The 9,627-nt window shown below is 38.8% G+C and overlaps 1 protein-coding gene across 1 annotated transcript in view; it reads right to left on the bottom strand.

Moving 5' to 3' along the window:
- Positions 1-1,424: 1,424 nt before the first annotated feature.
- The window catches only part of C15 (homeobox protein C15), an 85,364-nt gene continuing 77,161 nt past the window's right edge, over positions 1,425-9,627 (bottom strand). Inside the window, exon 3 of the mRNA XM_076521228.1 lies at positions 1,425-8,375. Coding sequence (XP_076377343.1) covers positions 8,138-8,375 — 238 coding nt within the window. The 3' untranslated portion in view covers positions 1,425-8,137. The remainder of the gene's footprint in view (positions 8,376-9,627) is intronic.

Here is a 9,627-nt window from a genome sequence, read left to right as displayed (position 1 = left end):
TAGTTAAGGGGCGAGCGAAATAAGAGAAGGAGGGGGGAAACAAAAATGAAAAGATTGGCTTTCGAGCGTGTCTATCTTGCGTGAACGATCGTATCTGACGGCGCCGACGGTCGAACTGGAAGAAACTCATCTGGTTACTTCTCGGAACGATTGACGCTGCGCGCGAACGATACGGAATGACTATAATGGGTTCGCGAACGACGGTTCGGCACCACGACAGGCCTTGGACTACAAAGTTATATGGAAAAAAGGGTAATCGAAGCTGTACGGGCTGTTTTAGAGCGAGCGGTCGTCGCTTCGTTCGCGGAGCCGAAAAATTGGGCGTAAGAGGGACAGTTCGTAGGAACGTGCGACTGTCAACTTGTTTTCGACACACCGACGAATTTCAGTGTTAACCCGTTCCACTCGAGTGGCGACTCTGAGGCGACGCTAAAAATTGCTACACTATTTTCAAAAGAATTGTCACATTATTAAAAGCAATTTTGTGTGTATCAAATAAAAACAATTAGACCAGATGGAAATACTGTAGGCTGAAACAAACTTCTTCATTTTCGCGGTGAAATGTAGTCTCGAGGGCAAAGGGTTAAAACGGTTCCTTTGGTAAAGCGAAGCGATACGTAGACTGCGGATCTTCATGCGAAATCAAAATTGTCCAAGACGCGATTGTAAGGAGCAGAAACGAAATAAAAATAAATTGTTTCTTTTGATCGTTTCTACAAATTGAGCACAATGTAACAACGCTATTAAATTCTTCCGACATTTAATTCTCTTCCTCGTAATTTTATATCTCGGTTGCTCATTTTTTTTCGTAAATGCTTAAAATCCTAAAAAACATTAACAGCGCAAAAGTTGTTTGACGATGAGGAAAAGATCATGGGTATAACATAAACTGCTTTTTTTTGTATAAGGCATTGTAAAAGAGAATTCAAGGTGAACGTAACTTTTTTTGGTGGATTGCGGTGACAATTTTTATGCGTTCTTGTTAACTGTTGCATAATTAATCTCACGAACTACTCAGAAATAGTTTCTCAAGAGATCCTAGTATAATGCTTCCCCGGTTTCGCCTTACACTTTAAATCAAGAGATTCTTTTATTTATATTGTTGTATCTCAAAGAAATATACAAATTCACAGATCGTATTTTTTAAAGAAACGCATGTTCGAACGCAAATGGGAGGAAATCTAACGTTTTACGGTAATCGAGGAACGAAAGGAAAAAAGAGGATATTTCTCATAATATCGAATTTCTCGATTGATTTTGACGCGAATCCACGGTTTTAGGATCTGATCGTATGAAAATTGCAATTGTGGGCGTAGAAGCTTACGCGCCCGAATAAACGATTCAGCTGGGAAGATATGAAAGGATTCGCTTCCAGCGTCGTCGTAACGTTGTTTAACGAGAGTCACATGTTCACACACAAAATGTTCGATTGCACGTGATCATATAAATTTATTCTGTGCGATACAGTTGAAAAAATATATACAGTGTACTATACATATCGAATGTATAATAATCGACAAATGATCGTAAACGACGAAGTACGGTCAAAGTATTTCACAATAGAATTCATTTCACAAACGAGGATAATCGGTTGCGACCGGGACGATTTCTTTCTACCAAATTATGTTAGTCCCCTTTGTGCGACAATCGTCCCTCGGTTATGTTCGTTTTACATACTCGGCGGTACGGCGTATAAGGAAATCATTTTCACGAAAGGAAGTAATGCGAGAGTAATATTATTTAACAATCGTATACGCGCGCACCGCGTGAGGCGCGTTCGTTAAAACAAATAAATAATACCTAATGAGAGAAAGATCGTGATTTCGTGTAATCCATACTCAACGTGTATACATTATACCAGGTAAATCATTATGTATAATATATTTATATATATAATATGTATATATATGCACTTTCATTTTTTCCATATATACAACATTACACGGTACTTACATAACATCACATCGTTAGCTATGATCGATAAGTGTTGCACTTAACTTAAACGCGTGCCCTATAATTATAATACGACTCGCACGCACCTAGTCGACGACAACGAATCATTAATAGTAGTGATACAGATATAGTACTTTTTTTCGCCATAATAGCTGTTTCCTCTTAAATGTACGCTTCACGATCCTATATAGAGTAGTATGTACAAGGTATGCGTATGCGTGGGTCACTGTTGTGTGTGCGCGCGCGCGCGCGCGCGCGCGTGTGTGTGTGTGTGTGTGTCCGTTGTGTGTGCGCCTATCTAGCTCTAAAGAGGTCGAAATCGAACGCAAAAGATCGATCTCGGGATCGGATGAATATCATACATGCGCTTACGATTTAATAATATCTCGAACTGCAACTGCTACTCGATTATTTACACAGATATGTCTTAACGATACTTTCAATCATGTTGCGGCCTCCGAGGGAATTCGACGAAGCACAGATTTCAGCGATCGTTCGGTAGATCGCGGATTTTGGTGCAAGTGTGGCACGTTTCGGAACGCGATTATGTCTGGCGATCGAAATTCGTTCAACCTGTAACTCTTTATGTGGAAATCCGTCCGCGGTTGAAATATTTTCAATATAGTAATGTCTCCCTAATTGTAGCCCAAATTGTGCACTAAAATAGACAATTTGGGAAGAGGAGACGCGATTATTTGAGCCTTGCAGCTCGATTTTTTTTTATAATTACCGATTCTCAATAACTGTAAAAACGAGCTGCAAGGCTCGAACAATCGCATCGCCTCTTCCCAAATTATCCATTTTCGTGGACAATCTGAGCGTCAATTAGAGAGACATTGCTGTACATCGCAATATGCCATGAAAAGCAAATATTTCTCAACGTAGTCAAAGATAATCTACTTCTGCGTTGGTTAAAGTTAAGTGGATTAAATTTTTCTAAGTACAGTAACGTCTCCCTAACTGACGCGCTCAGGTTGTGCACAAAAATGTACAATTTGGGAATAGGAGCTACGATTATTATTCGAGCCTTGCGACTCGTTTTTATAGTCACCGATTGTCAACAACTATAAAAAACGAGCAGCAATGCTCGAATAATCGTATCTCCTCTTCCAAAATTGTCCATTTTTGTGGACAATCTGTGCGTCAATTAGAGAGACAATACTGTACATTCTAAATAAATTCTCCCCGATTGTCCTTCAACTTGTAAACAAAAATGGATAATGTCGGAAGAAAGGAGATACGATAATTCGAGCCTCGAGCCTCGTTCTTATAGTTGTTGACATTTGGTAATTATAAAAACAAGCCACGAGGCTTGAATAATCGCATCTCCTCCTTCCAAATGTGGCAGAATCTAACTTTCCAGGAAAATGTTAGATGCCGATATAATAAAATGATATATTATGACAAAACTGAATAAACTTTTTTACGAACTATAGCACAGATCTCGTATTTTTCTTCGCTCGAAACGATCTGTCTGAAAGTACTAGTAAGATTTCTGCCACCATTAAAATCTGGTTTTTAAATGTGTTTTACAAAGACTGGCATTTTCATCAACATCTTCGACAATATAAGAAATCCGTAAATGTTTCAAGTTGCATTTCTACTTTCGGCAACATGTTCGAATCCGATTGCAAAGTGACAGTCGGATTGCGTAGCCTGAACGACAATTGTCAAGAATTTATAAGAGAAGAGTAGAATTTATAAATATGATCGCGAGACTGGAAATTAAGGAATTTCCAAACTGTTTCAGTTTTAATCGATGCGCCAGCGTCTTCGTCGTTCCTCTTTCCGTTAATATTCTTTTTAATGTCCCTAGATCTGTTCTTCGTGTGTCAATTCATCGGGAGTGACCTTTACAGGCAACCGTGAAACTAAAGCACTCTGTAATTATCGAAGTTTCTTTTTAGCTCTCTATCAGACCCTTCGTTTCCTTAATTAAGTATGTCGATAAAATTAGCTGTCTTGACGTAAGACGTTGATATTACCTAGAAATAGCGCAATTAAGACGACTCGACGGCGTCGATCGCTGCTGTTTTTCGTTCGTGCCGCGGGACTACTTTCCGCTGTCGATAGTTACGCCCAGGAAAATTCTAGATCGACAACGCACGCGTTCGCGTAATCGTTGTAAGAGATTCATGTCGAGGATCGTTGCACGTCGGTTACGAGAATCATTGGAATCGCTGCGACGATCGTCCAGCATCTCGTTGTCGAAACATGGAAATTACTTTACGGATCGTTCGATCGTGTTCGAAATCGTTTGTCGATTACAATGTGTATGAAATTGATAATCCGAATCAAAAGAATATTGGAAATTGGTAATCGACGATAAATAATATGCTGTTTGAATGGCACAAAATAACAAACAACATTGTTCGCGTTAATATTTTAAGAACACGGAAAGCTAACTTGTACGATCATTTTTAATTGTGCAGAAATCAATCGATTCGTTCAGTAATTCTGTTACATTTGTCGAGTAATACTGGAGCTAGTACAACAAAGAATTTATTTACTCGAACATAGGAAGCATCTAACTGTCGAAATATGAAAATTACTTTACGGATCGTTCGATCGTGTTCGAAATCGTTTGTCGATTACAATGTGTATGAAATTGATAATCGGAATCAAAAGAATATTGGAAATTGGTAATCGACGATAAATAATCTGCTGTTTGAGTGGCACAAAGTAACAAACAACATTGTTCGCGTTAATATTTTAAGAACACGGGAAGCTAACTTGTACGATCATTTTTAATTGTGCAGAAATCAATCGATTCGTTCAGTAATTCTGTTACATTTGTCGAGTAACACTGTAGCTAGTTCAGCAAAGAATTTATTTACTCGAACATAGGAAGTTGAAAATTTCGAACGATACGTATCGTTGATCTCTTCGTAACGTTACATAAATAATACAATTCTGTTCTTTGCATGAAACTAATTATCAGCCAAAGATTTCGCTGTTCTTCGCACAGATACACGAATGTCCGCTTTTCGTACAGCCTTCTTACGAGTTCTCTATAGCGTGACAAAAAATTCGCCGAGCCAACAACCGCGTGAATATTGAATGCGACCAATTAGGATCTATTTGGATCGTTTTGCGTGACTCCGAATATCACGATAAACTCGCAGTCCTCCCCCCCTCCCCCTCGGGAGATTTAACGACATTACGTGTTTAGCGAACAAGATTTTTCTGCCAATTATCTTGCATCAATTATTTCGGCCGTAGACGGTGATTACTTGTTCGCACAATGATTGTTCATGCCGTTGAACAAAACCGAATTGCGGGCCATTCGTTCCATTCCGTGTTCCGCTGTCGACCGCTACGGGATCCATCGAGACCTTTAATGAGATTACGGAGAAACCGGTGTAAAAATGATGGAAACGCGGCTTAATTGACAATCCGACGGAGGCAATAAAATCAACAATGCGCGGCGCATTTTACAACCAGGCCAACCGATTACGCAACGTGCTCGAATTTCGTTGTGCTGCCGAGTCTCCAAGCCTTTCGGATCATTTGCCGCAGCATCGATGTTTCTGTACTCGCATTTGTCCAAGTACATATTTTAGTAGAAAATATACAAGCATTAACGCCCGTAGGCTCCAAAGAAATAATTCTACATAATTTGTACAAACGATGTTTGACTTCGATGAATTTCGTTCGACATTTCAATTCAACCAATTATGTTTTATTCGTAATTTCACGCTTTGAATTTACGACACGAAGAAACGTGAAATTGTGTACAGTAACTGAGATTTGGATTGTTTGAACCGCAGCACTATTTTTATTTCTGCTCTAACAACCAAACAATTTTTCGACGATTAAAGAATCAAAATTGAATGAAGAATCGTAATCGGTTTTATATGAGAAACTGTATTCAGCAGCTGTTACGAATTTCAATTGTTTCTCCTTGGCGATGCGAAGAAGGAATTTAGTTTTGTTAATACATATTGAAGTATAAGCGGCACCACGAAAGAAACGGAAATTAAAGGAACGACGATAGTTCCTTGTTTGAGCTGTAGAATTATTTTTATTTCTGCTCTAACAACCAAACAATTTTCGACGATTAAAGAATCAAAATTGAATGAAGAATCGTAATCGGTTTTATATGAGAAACTGTATTCAGCAGCTGTTACGAATTTCAATTGTTTCTCCTTGGCGATGCGAAGAAGAAATTTAGTTTTGTTAATAAATATTGAAGTATAATATAAGCGGCGCCACGAAAGAAACAGAAATTAAAGGAACGGCGATAGTTTGTAGATTGGGTGGGCTATAAAATTGGAACAAAAATTGTTTCGACTTAATGGCGGTTCCAATTATGGCGACAGGTGTACTGACGAGAACACGCTACGTTTCAAGTTAATCTGTCGAGTAGATATCACGACAGCCAATTTAAATCAGAACCTGAAAAAGAACGAGTTCGAAGCTTTGTGTGTACAACAAGCTTTAGCACTTCTCGAGATGTGCGTCGCCTCTCTCGAACCGCTACAGTTTTTCCAATGCCGGGCATTTAGAGGACCCTTCTAAAATACGCATTGTCGAAATTCTATTCTTTAAAAGATCAATATCGAATAAACCGAAGCAACATTAACCTCTTAGCTGTACAAGACGAGCATATTCGTAATGAGAATGCAGCAATTACTAGTCTACGAAATAGTGAAAACTTCGAAAAAGTATGTTAGTCTTGCCGTTTCTTAGTAATCAAAATTGTACAGATGAGAAATTTATGTAATTCCTATTTTTTCAATTGTCGCGGAAAATTTTGTTTCTTGGTCAAAAAGTCCATAGTTCGGTAAATTATTGCGAAGAACCAAAGAAAGAGCAAGAATCGAAGCAGAAATTATAAAACAAATTTTTAAAGAACTGTACGCAGCGTGATTGATAAAACTAGTCTGCGAAGTAGTTAAAATTTCGAAAAAGTATATTAGTCTTGTCGTTTCTTAGTAATCAAAATTGTACAGATGAGAAATTTATGAAATTCCTATTTTTTCAATTGTCGCGGAAAATTTCGTTTCTTGGTCAAAAAGTCCATAGTTCGGTAAATTATCGCGAAGAACCAAAGAAAGAACAAGAATCGAAGCAGAAATTATAAAACAAATTTTTAAAGAACTGTACGCAGCGTGATCGATAAAACTAGTCTGCGAAGTAGTTAAAATTTCGAAAAAGTATATTAGTCTTGTCGTTTCTTAGTAATCAAAATTGTACAGATGAGAAATTTATGAAATTCCTATTTTTTCAATTGTCGCGGAAAATTTTGTTTCTTGGTCAAAAAGTCCATAGTTCGGTAAATTATTGCGAAGAACCAAAGAAAGAGCAAGAATCGAAGCAGAAATTATAAAACAAATTTTTAAAGAACTGTACGCAGCGTGATCGATAAAACTAGTCTGCGAAATAGTTAAAATTTCGAAAAAGTATATTAGTCTTGTCGTTTCCTAGTAATCAAAATTGTACAGATGAGAAATTTATGAAATTCCTATTTTTTTCAATTGTCGCGGAAAATTTTGTTTCTTGGTCAAAAAGTCCATAGTTCGGTAAATTATCGCGAAGAACCAAAGAAAGAGCAAGAATCGAAGCAGAAATTATAAAACAAATTTTTAAAGAACTGTACGCAGCGTGATCGATAAAACTAGTCTGCGAAGTAGTTAAAATTTCGAAAAAGTATATTAGTCTTGTCGTTTCTTAGTAATCAAAATTGTACAGATGAGAAATTTATGTAATTCCTATTTTTTTCAATTGTCGCGGAAAATTTGGTTTTTTGGTCAAAAAGTCCATAGTTCGGAAAATTATCGCGAGAAACCAAAGAACAAGAATCGAATTATTATTATAAAATTAAAAATTATATTTTTAAAGTACTGTACGCAGCGTGATAATTGCGATTCAACGTGGATACGCATTTAAACAAATCAGATTACGCAGCTAAGAGATCGAACACAGTTAAAACCCGAGAATTTGCACGAAGTACATGTAAAAGCGTGCCGCAAGAATCGCGCAAAGATTCGTGTAATTTCTATGCGCGATCGATTAGGTAATAGTAAATTTTCTGTTGCTTCTATCAGCGTTGTCTGTCAGAATTGCGACAATACTCTTTGTCGACCGAATACAAAACTGACGTGATTGGTGCCCCGGGTCCATCCAGCGACTTCTGTTTTCTTTTTCTTTCTTTCTTTCAATTCGCACGAATCATCGGGATTCAGCAAATTGGCTCGGCCAGGGGTTGCGGCGGGCCGTACGGCGAGGTCCACTGGCCCACGGGGTGGGTCAGGGCTGCTGGCGTCTGCTGCCTGTCCAAACTCGGGACAGTGGTCCCCGCTGGATGGCTGGATACCGTCGTCGGATAAGCCACTTTGCCGAGTGCCTCCGCTTGGAGGGACAACATCAAGCGATTCGCCGCCTGCCTCTCAGCTTCTCTTTCTTCCGCGGTTTGTCTCCTGTAACAGACATGGAAACTGAAGATGATCGAGCAGTCACGTTCGAGCGGAAACTTCAACGTCTCTTAAAGTTTTATTTGCGTTCTTTCAGGAAACGAATAATCGCTCCGCGCGTTTGTTACTTTTTGCCTTTATTGCATCGTGCCCGAGAAACACTTCCCACTCTTTGTCTTTCACCGATAGTTCCTATATTATCTATATTCTATATTATATTATCTATGTTCTACAGGGTGTCCCGAAAATGTCTCACAATCCGGAAATGGGAGGTTCCTGAGGTCATTTGAAGCAACTTTTTCCTTTGCGAAAATTTTCTCCGAGGCTTCGTTTACGAGTTATTAACGAAAAACACTGACCAATAAGAGACGAGCTCGGCTGGCGTGCGGCGGCCCAGCCAACGAGCGCACGGAGCCCAGTTCCGCTCATTGGCTCGGCCGTCTCGCGCCAAATGATCTCGCCTCTGATTGGTCACTGTTTTTCGTTAATAACTCTTAAACGAAGCCGCGAATTGCATTTTCGCTAAGGAAAAAGTTGCTTCAAATGATCTCAGGAATCCCCTATTTTCGGATTGCGAGACATTTTTGGGACACCCTGTATATTATATTATCTATATTCTATATTATATTACGATTATTCTATATTATATCTATTACGAAAAAGAAAACCGAACGGACATCGCGCGCGCACGCATTCCGTGCGAGAGCTCTGAATGTTCTCGGCGTTCTTCCGTTAGATTATGCGAGTTCGGGAGAATCGACAACAGTATGTCTCTACTTTATCTTCAATAACGTCTACTCGCAACACGAGTATGGTCTAATCATAATCAATGCGATCTTTTTTTTCAGATTCTGCGATCGCCGCCGGTTCGCAGTTGGACGCGATTCGTTATTACCAGGATACGGATTTTTGTGCAAGATAAAAATTACATAAAAATACTACAACTGACTGATTGGAAGAATTCGAGAATATTTTTATATTGTGCGTAACTTATTAAAATGATTAAAGGAGGAAAGACCTTTTCGCATGACTGACTTAACCCCTTGACGTACAAATAAAACGGAATTTGATGCGTCCGAGAAATACTATTTAATTTGGCTCGACTGAACAGTTATACGCAAGCTGAAAAAGAGAATGTTTTGTTTTGAAATTTGGATTACTGATTCGTGGACGCAACTTTGTTGTTGGTACCGTCGAGAAGGTGGGAGGGTGGGGCATTTTGTACATTGTAAACAAACCAGAATCGATGCAATGTAAT

This window comes from Megalopta genalis, chromosome 1 (genome assembly GCF_051020955.1).
Source record: "Megalopta genalis isolate 19385.01 chromosome 1, iyMegGena1_principal, whole genome shotgun sequence".
Taxonomy (NCBI): domain Eukaryota; kingdom Metazoa; phylum Arthropoda; class Insecta; order Hymenoptera; family Halictidae; genus Megalopta; species Megalopta genalis.
Note: the sequence above shows the minus strand (reverse complement) of the source record. Positions and strands in the feature narration are given on the sequence as shown.